This window comes from Epinephelus lanceolatus, chromosome 22 (assembly GCF_041903045.1).
Source record: "Epinephelus lanceolatus isolate andai-2023 chromosome 22, ASM4190304v1, whole genome shotgun sequence".
NCBI lineage: Eukaryota > Metazoa > Chordata > Actinopteri > Perciformes > Serranidae > Epinephelus > Epinephelus lanceolatus.
In genome coordinates, this window is record NC_135755.1 from 7,718,819 (window position 1) to 7,738,415 (window position 19,597).

The following is a 19,597-nucleotide window of genomic DNA, read 5'->3' on the forward strand; positions in this document are numbered from 1 at the left end:
TTTCACAAGCAGCTTCTCTCCACCGACCACAGTGCATGATGGGAAACTCTCTGCTCTCCACTAATCAAGTTGAATCCAAACTTTTCTTTATGTTTCACTGTAAAGATGATTTGATTAGACTTATTGAAGGATTATTATTTTCATAAATACAAAGTGACTAAAATGATATGGTAATATTATAGGTGGGAAGTTGATAGTGTCGTAGTTTTTCTCCTATAAAAAGGAGCTCTAAATTGAAATGATCAACAATAAATAATCTTTTACCTTCCACTAAACAAAATGCTAAAATGATGAACTAAGTCTCTACTTTCTTCATGTTCCTGTCTTCTCTCTGCTCCTCCCTTCATTCACTGGAAATATGAACACTTGTTAACAATCAGTGTATTTAGTGTTAATTACAGCAGCTAATAAACTGGACGGTTAAAACTACACTGATGTTAAAATGGACCAACTTTATTCTGCCTCAAGTGAAGATAACTAGCAGGGAGTAAACATAAACATTTATCAGAAACTTGATTAGATTAGTAGAGAGCAGAGAGTTTCCCATCATAATAATAATAATAACTTTATTTGTATAGCACTTTTCAAAACAAAGTTACAACGTGCTTAACAATAAAAATAAAAACAGATTAACAGATAAAATACATGAGCAATAATACAAACAGTGGTAAAGTTAAAAATGCCAACAGTTAAGAGAAAGCCAAACGATAAAAGTGAGTCTTCAGAAGAGATTTAAAAGAGGATACTGAGTTAGCCTGCCTGAGATCTCCAGGCAGGGAGTTCCATAGCTGAGGGGCCCGAGCAGCAAAGGCCCGGTCACCTTTAGTGACCATGCAGGTTTTTGGAGCCATTAGAAGGGACCTGCTGGAGGATCTCAAGCAGCGATCAGGCTCTTAGGGGGTTAAAAGATCACAGATATATGCTGGAGCCTGGCCATTCAAAGCTTTAAAAACAAGCAGTAAAATTTTAAAATCAATTCTAAAACTCACAGATAACCAGTGAAGGGCTGCAAGGATTGGTGTGATGTGGTCTCTTCTCTTGGTGCCTGTTAAAAACCTGGCAGAGGCGTTTTGTACCAACTGAAGTCTTTGTATGTTTCGCTTACTGATGCCAGAATAAAGAGCATTACATTAGCATGGATAACCTTCTCTAAGTCTGCAGGGGAGAGGAATGATTTGATTTTGGTGAGCTTTCTGATATGAGAGAAGCATGACTGCAGAACTTTGGTCACCTGGGTGTCAAAGGACAGATTAGAGTCGAAAATGACACCCAGGTTATGGGCCTCATTTCGAATATTGTCAGAGAGGGCATGTAGACCAGAGGAGAGGTTACTGAAACTGCTAGAGCTGTGGCCGTGGGGATTGATAATGATCATTTCTGATTTGGAGTCATTTAGCTGTAAGAAATTATTTGACATCCAGTGTTTGATCTCAGTAAGACAGGACATAATGTGTGAAACGTCGGTGGAACCAGATTTCAGCGGGACATATAATTGGGTATCATCTGCGTAACAGTGGAAATTGATATTATGTTTACGGATGATTTTCCCAAGAGGTAGCATGTAAATGGTGAATAAAATGGGGCCCAGGATCGACCCTTGTGGGACCCTGCAAAGAAGAGGAGCACTGGAGGAGGAGGTGTTACCGATTATTATGGAGAAGGACCTGTTTGACAGATAAGAGATGAACCAATCCAGAGCCACATCACTGATACCAACATAGTTCTTCAGACGGTTGATCATGACATTGTGGTCCACTGTATCAAAAGCTGAGCTGAGGTCAAGGAGAATTAAAATGGAACACTGGCCTGAGTCGGCTGCAAGCAGTAAATCATTTGAAACCTTGATCAAAGCAGTCTCAGTGCTGTGTAGAGAGCGGAAACCAGACTGAAATTTCTCAAACAACAGATTATTGTTCATAAAAGAAATTAACTAGTTTGAGACAGTTTTTTCTAAAATCTTAGATAAAAACGGCAGCTTTGAGATGGGTTTAAAATTATTTAAAACAGATGGATCAAGGGAGGGCTTCTTTAAAAGAGGGTAAACAATGGCATGTTTAAAATCAGTAGGAAAAATGCCTGAGGTGAGAGAACTGTTAATAATGGCTAAAATATCTGGACCAACCGTCTGGAATACCTCTTTTAAAAACCAAGTGGGAATGCAGTCTGAAGGGCAGGTGGATGATTTACAAAGTGCAACAGTGTGTTCCAGGGCTGACAGAGAGATTTCAGAGAAATGGGTTAAGGTTGAAGGTGGGCAGGAGTTATCAGCAGGCTCACTGATGACATCATTGAATTGTTGCCGAATTTGAACTATTTTATTCCGAAAATAATTCAGAAATTCTTCACATCTCTCTGGGAATGCATCATCTAGCTGGGTGGGGGAGTAATGACAGAGTTGACGGTTTTAAAAAGAATTCTGGGATTGTCACTTAGCTCTGAAATCAGATTTGTGAAATAGTTGTTCCTTGCCTCCTTGATTGAGCGCTGATAAAAGAACATGAAATCTTTTAAAAAGGCAAGTGAGATACTGAGCTTGTCTTTTTTCCATCTTCTCTCCGCCTTCCTGCACTGTCTCTGGGACTGGGAACAAGAGAGAGAAGTTGAACCTGGAACAGCACTGCGTTGTGATCAGAGACTGCAAAATCGATCAAGTTCACATTGTCCACACAGAAACCATATGAGAGCACAAGATCAAGTGTGTGTCCTTTCTGATGGCTTGGCTGCTTCACAGATTGAGACAAACTAAAAGAATCTAAAAGATTAATAAAATCAGAAGCAAATAAAGATGATGACGGACAACACACATATATGTTAAAATCGCCAAGGATAAGAACTCTGTCATATTTTAAAATGGTGCCCTATAAAAACTCTGAAAATTCTTAGATAAAACCAAAGTTACCTTTAGGGGGTCTGTAAATTAAAATACACAGAATGGGCGATTTGCTCTTTAAAATTAATCCAAGACACTCAAAGGTGGAATATGATCCAAGAGAGAGTGGTGAACAGCTAAAATCATTTCTGCGAATAACTGCCAGTCCACCCCCCCGGCCAGTCAATCTGGGTTGGTGGAAAAATGAATAATCTGGAGGGGAAGCCTCAATGAGAGGGGAACAGTCATCTGGATTTAACCAGGACTCTGTGATGACAAAAAAGTCAATATTGCGGTTTGAAATAAAATCCTGGCAGATAAAAGACTTATTTGTAAGTGATCTTACATTTAGTAGACAGAAATGAGCTGTTTTGGTTTCGGTGGTCAAAAAGGTGGATTTGACTGTAGTGAGATTGTTTCTGTGTGGACTGTGTGATGGTTTTAAAATTGTACACTGCCTATCATGCACTGTGGTCGGTGGAGAGAAGCTGCTTGTGAAAACTGCAGCTGCCTTCACTTTATGATTTTAATATGAAGACTCAGAGAGATTTAGAGGAAGACTTCAACTAACACTCACAACATGAACTGACGAGGAAGTTTAATGCCACACCGGGACTCTGTGTTGTAGGACCGGTCTACATGACTCAGCACAAAATTTGACAGACAATTTTCAAATGAGTTCTCTGGCTGCTCACATCAACCGGTCAAACGAGGTATATGGCCGACATTCCACTGATGACGGGAAATGTTATAATAGGGTTGAACAGCTAGGGGAGACCGGGGTAAGATGAGCCACTTTTCATATTCAGGATCACTACATCAAGGCTATTATAGTTTTGTTGCTAACTAATATATGTGCATATATTTCAGGATACTGTGCATCCCTACAAACAAACAGAATGAGTGTAAATATAACTGTTTTGATAATATAGCATGTCCAAAAAAAGTGGTCTCGTGGCACAACTTACCCCGTGTCTGGAGTAAGTTGAGCATAGGAGTGGGGTAAGTTGAGCCATCTCCCTCCTTCCCTCCTCCCGCCCTCCCTCCTACCCCCCTTCCCCCCACCTCACCTTCTCTCCTCTCCCCCTCTCTCCCTCCCTCCCTGGGTTAAGATATTCCAGTTATACGTACATGTCTGTAGTGAATTAAATAAGACGCTTCTTCAAATCCATGTGTATTTTTATTTATAATACACAATTCAACAGGTACAAATCTTTTTTTAAATTATTATTGCATATAACAACTTTAAAACATTTTAACATAGGCCTGAGAATGTCTTAAAGGACGCTTAGGAAGAGAACCTTAACAGCTGTGTTTTTGGAAAGAAAACACTTAACTACATCCGTAAACGTGAATCCTAGTTTGGTGTCCTTGCTGACAGGAGGGCCTCCTTCATCCTCTCTAAACTCCTCCCTCCATCTTACTCTCGTTCCATCCACCCCCCTCCCTCCTTCCATCCATATCCCACCTGCCCCTTTACTCAATATCCCACCTGTCCAGGTTGCAGGCGAATACAAACTGCTGGGACTCTGAGGTTTGGGGAGTTTTGCGATCAGCTTTGCCTCTTCTCAGAAACTTACGGCTCAACTTACCCCTGTTCAAATTGCTCAACTTACCCCATAGCTACCATATTGGTTTTATTAGCCCCCACAGCTAAAATGGTGCACTTTCATGCTAGCTGCACTACCTCATTTTGTAGTTAATAGACACCACAATTGATGTATAAAACAAATTAAAAAATATCTATTTTGGTCTAAACACAATCCCCATGAAACTTATGAGAGACTAAATTCACTTTCATGAGTGAAAAATGCTTTTTTGGACATAAAGCTCTAACCACTCAATCCATGTGGTTCTTACCTTCACAGACTCCATAAAATGATGCCTTCCTCCTAAATATTTGGTCACATGCTCAATTTTATTTACGGTCTCCTAGCAACAAGGGGTGGCTCAACTTACCCTTTGGCCCAACTTACCCAAGTCTCCCCTACTTGTCTAAGCTGATAATAATTTATGCAAACAAGCGCGTCAAGGCGCTCACAGCATGAGTCAGTGTGTCGCATCAAACTCTCTTATCGGCGATAAGAGAGTTTGATGCGACACACTGACTCTATAGACCCCCCATAATTGCGTCTCTGTTCAGTGAAGACTCCCTAGCAACGGAGCAGCAGAGCAGTGGTGATACCTCAAGAAATACACAGCAGAAATTTGTTGATTGACCAATCAGAATCAAGTATTTAAGAGTGCCATGTTCTAATTATCATTAATCTCTATGTGCTGTTGTTTTTCTGTCAAAATAAAGTGTTACAATGAAAAGTCTTTCTTTTAATAAGGTCTTATAGTAAAGACAGTTTTTATTGATCTCTGTGTGTTGTTGCCTTCATTGTTCATTGTGTCATTGTTACTAGTGTGCTCACTGATCCATTCAATGTTTTAAAGATGTCTTTATACATGTCCTGTGTGCAGCTTAAGCTAAGCACAGAGAGAGCAAAACTATCAGCACTGAATCAAATATAATACAGTTTGAACTTCACTCTCCTGTGGAGGTTTCACAAAGTAGCTTGAATGTAAAATCATCTATTTCCAACCTGATGTTGCTGCTGTAACATCCAAACAGCCTCCTCCTCTAGCAGCCATACCTGGGGCCTCATGTAGAAAACTGTGCGCAGAATCCACACTAAATGTTTGCCTAAGTACCAATGAGGAAATGTACCTATGCCCAAACAATACTCTGATCAGTGGTTCTTTACGGTAAATCACAGCAACGACCAAGAGGAAAACCAAGAAGGAGGACAAATGTCTGGGCTCCAAACATTCTCGCCTCATCAGATATCCGTTACGTCTTCTCCCTGATACCTGGCCATTGTTGCTTTAGTTGAATTAAGTGCATACTGTTGTAATGCAGGACAAAGGGAATCTCTCAGATAAACTAACAGCAGAAGGTGTTTGTGATCATCAGTAACATTTAAAGAGCCTGATGGTCTAAATGATCACAGCTGTAACCTGCAGACAGGTGAGCATTTCTAAACAACAAGAGCTCCCTCTGCTGCTCTTTGTCATTAATACACCTGTTAGCAACAGGCAGATCTGAGGAGTCTTCAGTGAACACAAAGGCTTCATTGCATCCAAGTACATGATGAAGTGTAAAAGGAGGAAGAAGAACATTTATGGGTGGAAATGTTTTCACTCTTGGTTCCAGGCTTGCCTGAAATATCAGCTGCTGCAGACTCCAGTCAGGACCAGTCACAAAGGATTACATCATCATATGAGCTCAAGGTGACAAATGTTGGGAGGACCATCACCAGGTCAACTTGTGTAACATGTCACAGATGTAAACAGCCCACTGTATCAGCCAATAGCAGCGGCCTGTCAGGCTTTAATAGAGGAGGTGCAGCTGCTTTCCATTCAGGATTTTTTGAAACTGTCATATCTTATTATTCTGTTATTAAAACTGCTTTACATTTTCTGAAGAGTGCATTATGACTTGTTTAGGACTCGAATCTCAAGGTGTATGACTCGGGACCTGACTCGTGTTTTGCCTGTCTTGATTTGGGACTTGAGTGCAGAAACTTGAGCCTGACTTTCAGACAGTGACTTCATCCCACCCCACTCTGCCACATGCCACAGGCTCATGATCTACTGCAGTGTGCAGTTAAATGGTTCAGTGGCAGCATGTGCAGTGGGGTCAAGAGTCAATCCAAAATGTAGCTAAGAAATATGTTACTATACTGAAAAACATTTGCATCATATCATACTCTACATCATGCATGATAATGTATGCATATAAAAAGAAATGTTCCAGAGTTTGATATAAAAACTTTTATTTTTGTATCAGAAATGACAGAATAAAATGTGCTGGTGGATGGGTCCAACAAACACAGTTTATTTTGAAAGAGACTGTGTGTAAATGGTTCATTCATAACAGTAACAGCAGCCTCATGACAGAGAGAGGTATATGAGTCGTGATTCGTAAAAGACTACTGTATTACAGTAACCTAATATTGGTAATTTGAGGTAGTCAGACCAAATCTGACAACTTTAAAAACAACAGAAAGGATGGCTTAAACCAGTGGTTCTCAATTGGTGGGTCACGGTCCAAAACTGGGTCAAGGGTCCATTCTGAATGGGCCCCAAGTGCAGTTTTATGCTGCACAGTGACGGCAACGGACTGCTACTTGACAGAGACAGCAAACTATATGTTCATGAGATGGCCAAACACAAGGACCTTCAACTAATAACTGAGGAGAAATATAAACCCTGTGGCTGGACCAGTTGGGAACCACTGGCTTTCTTGGCCACTCCTTCCTCTCAGTCACACACTGCCTCTCTCTCTCTCTCACACACACACACCTCCCTCACACTCTCTGACTTTCACTTTCACTTTCTCACGTTGTCCTTAAAGCAGCCTGAAGGTGGCAGCAAAGGATCACTAGGCTACTTGGGACTGTACATTTAGTACATGTAGTCACGCTCTTTGGGCCATTCTTGAACAGTTTCTGCTGTGTGACATGACTTGATTATAGATTATGACATTTCCAAAATGATCAGTTTATAGGAAATAATCACGTGACATTTATCTATTGATTGTAGAAAATGACATTGTTTGTACATGTATTCATATTGAATCCAGTCATTCTACATGTCTCTATGAATGTGTTTGAAACTTGAGTTGGAGCATCCATCACAGTGAACATCATGTCTCATCATGTGTTATACTGTAGCTGTCACAGCTGTGTGCTCATGCAGTTCAAAGTGCACACTGAGTAGCACACAAACACATTCAATATGGAAAGTTCCAACTTTGAATCATGCACTGTTTTAATGTGACGTTTTCTAATCATGTGTTGAGATCCACACTTATATTTTGGATGTATAAACCTGTAGGACTCAACCCCACAACACTGAAATGACACATTTGAAGCTTTGATTCAAGTATTGATTTGTGTTTTTATTGTTATTGATGATTTTTAAATTGTTTCCTAAGTTCAGCTGAATGTTTTTATTCTGTTGCAAGAATGTTTTACTGACAAGTTGAATCACTCAGTGAATGTGAGTCACTCTTAATTCAAATACGAAGCAAAGAGCTCCCTCTGCTGCTCTTTGTCATTAATACACCTGTTAGCAGCTCAGAGCTTTTCACTCAGCTCACACACAATGAAAGAAGGACAGTTAATAACAGTTAATAACAGACAGTAAAATGTTCATGATGTCATTTGGTGATTTATTTCAACCACAGAAAAAATGCTCAGACAAAAATGGAAACAGCAACATTTTTATTTATGTTTATTTTCAAAAGATGACAACATATTTAACAGTGTGCTGCTACTCTTGACAACATGAACATGGACCTGGACGTGGTCTGGGTCATCCTGAACAAGCATTTTGTTTAGTGGAAGGTAAAAGATTATTTATTGTTGATCATTTCAATTTAGAGCTCCTTTTAAAAAGAGTAGAGGAGAAAAACTTCAATATTTTGTGACTGAAAGTCATATAATGTGCAATACAGTGTACTGTTTATTTGGTATATCAATGAGAGAAACAGGGGAGAAAGCATTGCTCACAAACGTCTCTGTCACCACCCGTACCGTAATACCACGAATAGACAAGCATCAAACGGAGTATGACGGTAGACTGACCTGGACATCTGACATGATCGCAGCTATTTTCTAATCTGCGTCGACGGTGAATTCAAATGTTGCTCAGTCAAACTAACAACAGTAAATGAAGCACAGCTGATAGACACAATTAAAAAAAGACAAAGGCTGAATTATACAATATGTTTGACTTACTTAGGTGTTTGAAGACGAGAGCTGTCCCCCTGTCTGTCTCCTGAACACTAAATGTTTGACATGAGGAAGTATCTGTTTGTAACTTCATCAGCTCAACTCGTGACAGACTCAATCAGCTGAGAGACTTTTAGTCACTTTGTATTTATGAAGATAATAATCCTTCAATAAGTCTAATCAAATCATCTTTACAGTGAAACATAAAGAAAAGTTTGGATTCAACTTGATTAGATTAGTGGAGAGCAGAGAGTTTCCCATCATGCACTGTGGTCGGTGGAGAGAAGCTGCTTGTGAAAACTGCAGCTGCCTTCACTTTATGATTTTAATATGAAGACTCAGAGAGATTTAGAGGAAGACTTCAACTAACACTCACAACATGAACCAATGAGGGACTTTAATGCCACACCGGGACTCAACCATCGACGACTCCCCTGTATGATGTCTCGGTGTGTTATAACTTCAAATTTTTTGGCTCAGCTTTCTTTGCACATCTGATCATCTCTGATGGGCAGATAAGACCTTGTAAGACAGTGCGTTGTCTGTTATCGTCTGCATGTGTATCAATTTAGTGCTAAGAACATGATAAGATGTGCCTGAAAAGAGTGGGATTATGAATGTGTTTGTACTTCTTAAAAATACAAAAGTCGGCAGCGCGTTGACAGTTTATGTGAATAGAGGACTCTTGACATCAACTCAGGGAATGCTGCTGTCCCTTTTTCACAGCTCTTAAAATTTCCTGAAGCCATCCAAGGTAATGTGTGAATGTGTTGATGTTGGTGTTGTCATGATGTGAATCCTGTTGTACAGATTTCCTATGTGAGGATTGGTGGATTAGACAAGATGTTAACAGATAACAATGTGCTGGCTTCTCTCAGTAAAGAGACAATTCAACAACAAGACTTTAACAGACATGTGATTGATTGAAGACAGATCATCCTAAAAGCTGATCCACCTAAAAAGCTCCTCTATGTGACTTTAAACAACAGCTGCAACATTTCGGAAAGAGACACTTTCTATTTGTCTTTAACTTTGAATATTTTCTCTTGTCTATTGTTTATAAGGGAGCACAGCATTTATTTTCATTTCATAGAATTCACTTGACAGCTTTATTTGCACTTTGATTCTCTTTCCTTTATATGCAGGCACATTGACTCATGGAACATGTTTATCTGAGCTGCAGGTTCACACTTTAGGATTTTCTGCACTCCTGGCTCGTATTCACACAACATACTGTACTTTGCAGCCCACTGGCGCCACCTGTGGGCGAAAATATTACATGAAGGTTTAGAAAATTATTTAAATGAAATTAAAACTTTGATCTCATGTGTTTGTGACTCTTCACCTCTGTCTCCTCTCACAGGGAGAAGATGATGTGCATCATCCTGCTGCTCATCAACCTGCCCTCCTGTGTCTGTGGTTAGTTTACACCTTCACTTTATTATCCACAAACACTAAAGACTAAACACACTGTCAGACTGTTGATTTTTGCTATCATGTATTACCTGTGGTATCTTTCAGCTCTTTAGTTTTGCAGCCTTCCAGCTTTGTTCTAAATAAGAGCACACTGTTATTCAGTCAATCAGTCAAACTCTCCACACAAACATCTATGGATGGAGTTTAAAGGCTCACATGTTAAAGTTGTCACTTTGTCTGCTCCTCACTTTCCCTCTCTGTCTCCTCAACAGGAACATTTGTAGTCAATGTGACACAGACCTCCTATCAGGCAGAGGAGAACCACAACATCACGCTTGAGTGGATGTTCACAACCAAAACTGGCAGCTCCCTTAAGTATTTATATATTAATTGTGATAGGAGAAATAATCTCAGAGCCTCAGGTCTGTTTCGTCTTGATGGAGGTGTTGAGGTCCCAGAGTCTCAGGATGAACAGTTTACAGGACGAGTCCAGTGTGACAAAGACGTCCTCAGAGAGGGACGACTCAGACTTCATGTGTCCAGACTCAGGACTGATGACTCGGGACTGTATATGTGTGCAGTCGTCACAAAGTATGGGAGGAACTCTGCTACATGTCGGCTCAATGTCACTGGTAAGTTGATTCAGTAGAACTTTATGAACAAGTTTATGATAAATAAGAACCTGAGAAGAAAAGTGTTGTGAACTTGTGTTATCAACAATCCTCACCTTCTTGCAGTATCTGTGAAATATGTTACAACTTAATCTGTTGTGGATATTTAGTTTTCTTTGTTAGTCAAATGTTTTTTTTTCACATGAATGACACAGATTTGTTTGGTCTCTTTACAGCAGCGAGGGATCGACCTGAACCTCAGACACCAAACACAACAAGTCGTCCACAGCCAGAGAGTCGAGGAAGGATCGGCCTTTACTGTGGACTGTCAGCAGCAGCTCTACTGATTGTTTGTTTCTGTGTATTAATTCACCTTCAGTCCAGAAAACAAGATTTGTACTCAGACTCCAGTGGAGGATTCAAGAAAAGTTCATCAGATGATGAGAGGAAACAGTTTGTTATCAAAGTCATGGTCCTAAAAACACCAGACAAACTCTGAGACTCTCTCCCTCCAACATGTGTGTCAGAAACTACATGTGATGTGAAATATATATTTTTATGCAGCAGCTGTTTTCAATCGTGTCTTAAAAACATTCTTGAATCAACAAGACGACAGAATTCTGAGAGAATTGTACGTTCATTAATAATCTTCTGCCGACTGATGGTTATTGTTATAATGTAAAATGTATTCTGTTCAGTTTATAATGTGTACATATTGTAAATAAATCTATATTTATAAGAGAAACCGTGTTATGACTCTTGTGTGTGTAAATCTGTTCATATCAGACAACTGTGTGTTTTCAAGAACTAAAAGAATTCAACAACAACAACAAAGATAATTATAATGAACTTTATTGCCTCTGAAAACAGTTACAAATTACTGCTTTACATGTTGCATTAATGATGAGGAAATAACTTTATAATGTGACGTGGTGTTTTTCTACAACCACAGAAACAAAGGGAATCATACACACAAACATTGTGTTTCACAAAGTTATAAAGTGCTTCACAGAGTCAACAGTCTTTTACAATAATGATAAAATAATATGTAGATCATAAAATATATAACATAATTAATCAAAAAACATTAAATAACTAATAAGAACAAAACTGTAATAAAATGAAACTGAGGCATTAAAAAAGATTGTACATGGATATGTGATTGTCCTCCCATCCCCACCCTGCTCTGTTTCCAATTGGCTAGCAAATGCAAGGTCAGCTGACAACGGCCATATCAGGAGCGCATCCAAGAGAAGGAGAGGGACACACAGAGAGACACAGAGACAGAGACAGCAGGATATTCTTATATTTTATCTTGACCTGCTGCCAAGTCCTCCTGGGTTGCTTCTGTTGAGACACAACAGTGAGGAATGAAAATGGGACACACACCACTGTGGTCTGTCTGTTCCTCATCCTGTAGCACATCCCACACATCAGTTAACAGTCTTATAGCTGAGCTGCTTCTGTCTCCTTTTCTCTGAAGACAATTTTTAAGATGGCGCCAGCGTGTGCGGCCTGCCGTCGGCCGGCTCTGCTATGTTTGATATTTGCTGCTATATTACTTTGTTTTCTCTGCCAAGATTCCTCTGCTTTGCTGGTGTGTGATCAACAAGCACTTCTTGACATTAGAGCATCTCAAAAAACACTGCCAAACGTTGACTGGGGGGATCAAACCTCAGGTCTCCCTCCTCCCCTGGCGTCTGTACCAGCTTACCTGCTGCGCTCACCGGTTGTCATCTCACGGAGGAAGCGCTCCAGAAGACGCGGAAAGAGGGCAGGCGTCTTGGTAAAACTCAAGATCCTCAGACGATCCACCTGTTGGACCGATCCTCGCCATCCTGTCAGAGGATCTCATGTGCAGCCGTTGTGTCTTCGTTGGATCCAGCCTGTTGTTCCTCCCTGTCCAGCCGCTGGCTGCCTTCACCTGCCGACGGAGGTTCCCCCTCCCAGATGCCGGGTCCGCAACGGCGGTGTGGATTTTAGGAATCTTCGGCCTCTGCGCCGCGTTTCCACCCAGGCCCGCGAGGAGATTACTTATAGCCTGGCTCTCTTGAATGCTAGATCGCTAGCAAACAAGACTTTTATCTTGAATGACTTCTTCACTTCACGTGAATTGGATTTTATGTTTCTGACAGAGACGTGGATTCAAGTCGGTGAGTCTATCCAGTTCTCCGAGTTGCTCCCCCCTAACTGTCTCTTTTTTAACTCCCCCCGAACCACCGGCCGAGGTGGAGGGGTAGCATCTGTATTTAAATCCAGTTTTCAATGTCGATTGTCACCGTCGATCTCTTTCTCCAGCTTTGAGCTGCAGACATTCACTGTAAACTTTACTACACCCGTCCTGTGCGCTGTAGTCTATCGTCCACCGCAGTTCAACAAGGATTTTATAAAGGACTTCACAGACTTTGTGGCAGGAGTGACAGTGAACTATGATCGTTTTTTAATTGTCGGGGACTTTAATATCCATGTCTGCTGTGAATCCCGTCCCTTGGTGAAAGACTTTCTGAATCTCATTGACTCTTTTAACCTTACTCAGTCTGTGTCTGATCCAACACATGAGAAGGGACACACACTGGACCTTATATTATCCTTTGGTCTGCAGTTAAATGTCAGTGAGATTTGTGACACACATATTTCCCAATACTTCGCTGTTTTATTTCATATTACATTGCCCCACTCTCATGTGAAACTGTGCGCCACGGACCGCCGTGTGCGCACAATTAACCCTTCAACTGCTTCTGAGTTTTCTGCAGCATTTAATCATTCTGTGCTACATACTCAGGATCATTATGGTACTCTTACTCCTGATGAGTTTATAGACACTTTTAATTGTACTTGCACTGACATATTAGACTTGGTGGCTCCTTTTAGGTGCAAACGCTCTAAGCCAGTCACAGAGCCATGGCTTAATGACACCACTCGCACTTTAAGACGTGTCTGTAGACGCGCCGAGAGGAAGTGGAAGAAAGATCATCTACACGTTTCTTTGGACATTTTAAAAAACAGTCTATTGCAGTATCAGAAAGCTGTTAAAGCTGCCAAGAGTCTGTTTTTATCCAATCTTGTGTCAGTCAATAGTCATAAACCTCAGTTTCTTTTTAATACCTCTTTTAAACCCCTGTGACCACAATGGTGTTGTTCCTTCTCCTAAACTGTGTGGAGATTTTCTAAGGTTTTTTATTGGCAAGATTTCTGATATTAGGTCCTCTCTTTTGCCGTCTGCATTAGATCCTGCCATCTTTCCCATTTGCCCTGCTGTTTTTGACACATTTGAACAAGTGTCTCTCTCAGCTTTAACTGATATTGTCCAGCACCTCAGGCCTTCGTACTGTCCTCTTGACAGCATCCCACCCCGTCTTTTTAAGGACGTTTTCCATATCATTGGGCCCTGTGTTATGGATCTGATAAATTCATCTTTGATGTCTGGATGTGTCCCAGCTGCCTTTAAACATGCTGTGGTCCAGCCCCTCATCAAAAAACATAATCTTGACCCCACAGTTTTTTCCACTTTAGGCCTATCTCCAAGCTTCCTTTTCTTTCTAAGGTCTTGGAGAAGGTGGTTAATGAACAGCTGCAGTCTTTTATTGATCTAAATGACATTTCCGAGAAGTTCCAGTCTGGTTTTAAGTCACGTCATAGCACAGAAACGGCGCTTTTAAGAATTTTAAATGACCTTCTTTTGACAGTTGACTCTGGTAGCTCTGCAGTCCTGGTCCTTCTGGATCTGACGGCTGCCTTTGATACGGTGGATCACAACATTCTCCTGTCTCGCTTAAACACCTGTGTGGGCATTAAGGGTACTGTTCTTAAGTGGTTTCAGTCCTACCTCTCAGATAGGAGCTTCTCTGTTCAGCTGGGCCAGTATTCTTCAGCCACTTCCCCCCTGAACTGTGGGGTGCCCCAGGGTTCTATTTTGGGCCCCCTCCTCTTTTCAATATATATGTTGCCATTGGGATCCATATTTAGAAAGCACAATGTCTCATTTCATTGCTTTGCAGATGACGTACAAATCTATCTGCCTTTAAAAACAAATGAGCAAGCCTCTGTTCAGGTCTTATTAGACTGCCTCAATGACATCCGATCTTGGATGGAAGTGAACTTTCTCTCCATGAACAAAAATAAAACTGAGATTATTTTATTTGGCCAACAAAATCTGTTAGATGGGTATGACAGCGCCATTGGCACCCTTAAGTCTCACTGCCACCCTTTTGCAAGGAACCTTGGTGTTATTTTAGACAGTGACTTTAGGTTTGATAAGCAGATAAGCTCTATTGTCAAAACGAGCTTCTTCCAGCTAAGACTATTAGCAAAAGTAAAGGCATATCTCCCCCGAGATTATTTTGAGAAAGTTATTCACACCTTTGTTCATCACGCCTAGACTACTGTAACTCTTTGTTTGTTGGTCTTGACCAGTCAGCACTGCGCGGTTTACAAGTAGTCCAAAATGCAGCTGCCCGCCTGCTGACTGGAAAGAAACGGCGTGATCACATTAGTCCTGTCCTTGCATCTTTGCACTGGCTGCCTGTTAATTTTAGGATCCAGTTCAAGGTTTTATTAATTGTTTTTAAGTGTTTAAATGGTCTGGCACCGTCTTATTTATCAGAGCTTGTACAGCCTCACAGTACTTCTAGAGCACTTAGGTCGTCAAACCAGCTGCTCCTGGCAGTACCTCGGTCCAGACTCTCTACTCGTGGGGACAGAGCCTTCTCAGTGGCGCCCTACCATTCCAGGTTAGAGCTGCACAGTCTGTTGAGCACTTTAAAACATTACTGAAAACCCATCTTTTCTCCTTGGCGTTCAGTCCCTGCTAGGCAAGAATCCTTGGCTTTTACTCTTTTTACTCTTTTATTTCCCTTTTTTAATCTAATTTTTAGTTTTTTAAATTGAGCCCTTACTATTTCCTTTGTTTTATTTATTATGATATTTGTGTATGATTATTTTATATTTCAATAACTGTACAGCACTTTGGTCAACTGAGGTTGTTTTTAAATGTGCTTTATAAATAAAGTTTGACTTGACTTGACTTGACATTTAAGGGGATTTTCCTTATTTTGATATAATAAAGGATAGAGCTTACAGTTGACTCCCAGTGGATGAGAAATAGATCATTGATCACTATCACCTGCATTCACTTAATAGGTTTCCTCATCTCCACTGAACTGATGGATTTCAGTAGTTTTCTACAATCAGTGAGTCACAAAGAAAGTGAAAGTTAGAGAGTGTGAGGGAGGTGTGTGTGTGAGAGAGAGAGGCAGTGTGTGACTGAGAGGAAGGAGTGGCCAAGAAAACTTTTTTGTTACATAACTTCATCTGCGGCAACAACAGGGAAATGGACTCTTTGTCTTAGTTCATGAGTTCAGTTCATCTAATTCCAATGCTAAGTGTGTGATGTTGTTGGGAAGTGCCAGAGACTGGAGGATTTCAGTCATAGATGAGAGGTGGAGGAGTTTAGCCAAGTGATCCAGAGAGCCTCTGAGCAGGCCTCATATCAAACTGCAGAGACAGGACGGAGACATTATGGCACTCAGGTTGATCCGGAGCAGAGTGTCAGGCTGGACAGCTGCTGTCTCTCTAACTGTGACACTCTTCTGTCTTACAGTAGGTGAGTAGTGATAGATTTCATCATGAAGGATTGTTTGCTGTTGCTGCTTTCAGAAACTGTCAGTTCTCTGTGCAGAAGATACCACTGCTCAAGTGATGACACTTACTAAGGTTTAACCCTTAAATGTCTGGGCTCCAAACATTCTCGGCTCATCAGATATCCGTTATGTCTTCTCCCTGATACCTGGCCATTGTTGTTTTAGTTCTTCAGCTGGATTAAGTGCATACTGTTGTAATGCCGCACGAGGCTGTTAAGCAGAGAGTGAAGGCTCTGTAAATACAGCTTGTGTTCAGGTCTTGACTGTGCCTTTAACATGTGAGGAGGTCATGTCTTGAATCATAATTTAAGCTTTAGAAAACAACAGTTTGATTAAGTCCACCCGTGGAGCTCTGGCGACCCCTAGTGGGGATCAGGACATTTTACCAAGAGTTTTACAGCCTCTTTGTGATCTCTCTGCCTGTTGTTGAGGTTTCTTTACTCAGTGTGTGTGTTTCCTCCTTTGACCCCTCCAGGTGTGACTCCATCCACAGCCAGTGTAACTCAGGACGTCTACCAGGCAGAGGAACACAGTAACATCACACTGACATGGCGCTTCCCTGTCAAGACTGCCGTGTCTGTTGACTCACTATACATAGACATTTTGTATGGGGAGCCACTGAGGACAATTTACCTTTATGACACTGACTTTGAGGCTGGGCTGTATCAAGATGAGCTCTACAGGGGACGAGTTCAGTGTGATCTAGAGCTCGCCAAGAAGGGACGGATTGAATGTGTCCTCACTGGTCTGAGGCTCAGCGACACAGGCATCTATACTTTTATCATTGGTGTTAACAGTGATAGTCGCACCAAGACATGTGACCTCAGTGTTACAGGTAAGATGGCATCACTGGCTGCTTTGTTCTTTTACAGAAAAATCTAGATGCTAAAAAGCTGAGCAGAGCTACAGAATCCAATAATAATTCTCTGTGCGCAGTGGTGACATTAAACTAAGTACATTCATTTAAGTACTGAAGTATAGCTTTGAGGAACTTGTGCTTGACTTGAGTGTTTCCATTTTCTGATACTCAATGCCTCCTCTGCTCCAGATTGATTTAGACAAAATATGATCATCTAATATATTCTGATGCATTAAGCTACCCAGCAGTAAAGAAGTCATTTGAATGATCTCCCTTTTTTGCAGCTGCCAGCCATCAACCTGTAAATGAGACATCAAGACCAGCAAGCCGAGGAAGGATCGGGCTCTATGTAGGTAGTGGTTTATTCACAGTAGTGACAACAGCACTTGTAGCCTGGAGTTTTGCATTATGCTAATGTAATGTTAGCGTTTAAACCATCCTTTCTTTTGTTTTAAAGTTTGGTTTTACTACCTCCTAATCCCAAGATTATGCTAATGTCATGTTGGTGTCTAAACCATCCTTTCTTTTGTTTTAAAGTTTGGTTTTACTACCTCCTAATCCCAAGATTATGCTAATGTAATGTTGGGTTTACTACCTCCTAATCCCAAAGTTGTGCTAATGTAATGTTGGGTTTACTACCTCCCAATCCCAAGATTATGCTAATGTAATGTTGGGTTTACTACCTCCTAATCCCAAGATTGTGCTCACGTAATATTGGGTTTACTACCTCCTAATCCCAATATTATGCTAATATGATGTTCATGTTTAAGCCATCCTTTCTTTTGTTTTAAAGTTTGGTTTTACTACCTTCTAATCCCAAAATTAAGATACTGTAATGTTAGTGTTTAACCCATCCATTCTTTTGTTTTAAAGTTTGGTTTTACTACCTCCTAATCCCAAGATTATGCTAACGTAATATTGGGTTTACTACCTCCTAATCCCAATATTATGCTTATATGATGTTCATGTTTAAGCCATCCATTCTTTTGTTTTAAAGTTTGGTTTTACTACCTCCTAATCCCAAGATTATGCTAATGTAATGTTGGGTTTACTACCTCCTAATCCCAAAGTTGTGCTAATGTAATGTTGGGTTTACTACCTCCTAATCCCAAGATTATGCTAATGTAATATTGGGTTTACTACCTCCTAATCTCAATATTATGCTAATATGATGTTCATGTTTAAGCCATCCTTTCTTTTGTTTTCAAATTTGGTTTTACTACCTCCTAATCCCAAAATTATGCTCATGTAATGTTTGTGTTTAAACCATCATTCTTTTGTTTTAAAGTTTGGTTTTACTACCTCCTAATCCCAAGATTATGCTAATGTAATGTTGGTTTTCTACCTCCTAATCCCAAGATTATGCTAACGTAATGTTGGGTTTACTGTACATACAACATGCAAGGTACCCTGGGTGTGTTGGCTGTTGACGTTCTGGGACGCCGTGTCAAATTCTGCCTGTTACACACATTGTCTTCTTTCAAAATACACTTCCTGTTTATGCAGGGAATGAACCGTTTACATACAGTCTCTTTCAAAATAAACTGTGTTTGTTGGACCCATCCACCACCCCTCCTGCCCGCCCCAGTTGGACTTTCATGGCCTTCACTTTCATCCTTGCCCCACCGTGTTTCCCCCTGATGCCACTGGGCGTTATTAAACTATCACGGCAACTGTGTCAAGCCAACGTTAAAGGACGCCTTATGTCATTGGTTTCAGACGCTGTTAGTCACTGCCCAAGCGTCAGATTTTGAGGAGTATGGTCCTTATTTTTATTTCCTTGCTCTGCAGTTAATATTCAGCCTCTTAGAGTGTCCTTTATATTGTTGGTTTCATGATGTGTGTCTTGGCTGCTTTAATGTTGCATTTCCCATTCATGAACTTCATCTGTCTATCCATCATGTCATTATGCTGCCTGACACAAATACACACACGTGCACAGGAAGTACTTGTACAGCACATTTTATTCTGTCATTTCTGATACAAAAATAAAAGTTTTTATATCAAACTCTGGAACATTTCTTATTATATGCATACGTTATGAATGAAATTAAATGTGTTTTTATCACTAAATAAAATTCATTTGAAACTTCTTCTAATCAAAGCTGTAGCATTTTTCAGCAGCTGGAGGATTTTTTGTGATTCCTCAAACAACAAACAAACAAACAAACAAAATTAGCACTACTTCAGTGTGTTGAACTTTTGTTCCCATGAATGAAAAAGCTTTTGGTCATTTTTTAAACATATGTTTTTATTTGACTTTACAATGACTCATATTCACTGAGTGAGTCAAATTATGATTTAAACATTCAGAGGTCATATATATGAAAATAAAGCCTTTTCAAACTTGTGCATACACACAACCAATCATCTGTAACACATGTGTAAAACACAATCCCTCCATGCTCCTACAGTCACAC

General features: G+C 40.4%; 3 protein-coding genes across 3 annotated transcripts in view; 2 read left to right on the forward strand and 1 right to left on the reverse strand.

Moving 5' to 3' along the window:
• The window catches only part of LOC144459879 (uncharacterized), a 39,730-nt gene that overhangs the window by 3,007 nt on the left and 17,126 nt on the right, over positions 1 to 19,597 (reverse strand). The gene's annotated exons all lie outside the window — the stretch shown is intronic.
• Positions 9,396 to 11,424, forward strand: LOC144459878 (uncharacterized). The gene is made up of 4 exons (XM_078164677.1): positions 9,396 to 9,406; positions 10,016 to 10,071; positions 10,341 to 10,700; positions 10,916 to 11,424. Exons 2-4 carry the CDS (start codon positions 10,023 to 10,025, stop codon positions 11,176 to 11,178), a joined length of 672 nt encoding a protein of 223 aa, XP_078020803.1. The 5' UTR covers positions 9,396 to 9,406; positions 10,016 to 10,022; the 3' UTR covers positions 11,179 to 11,424.
• On the forward strand, positions 11,542 to 19,185 carry LOC144459868 (uncharacterized). Its single transcript, XM_078164655.1, has 3 exons — positions 11,542 to 12,832; positions 16,794 to 17,153; positions 17,462 to 19,185. The coding sequence occupies exons 1-3, from the start codon at positions 12,175 to 12,177 to the stop codon at positions 17,590 to 17,592; spliced, it is 1,149 nt and encodes a 382-aa protein (XP_078020781.1). The 5' UTR covers positions 11,542 to 12,174; the 3' UTR covers positions 17,593 to 19,185.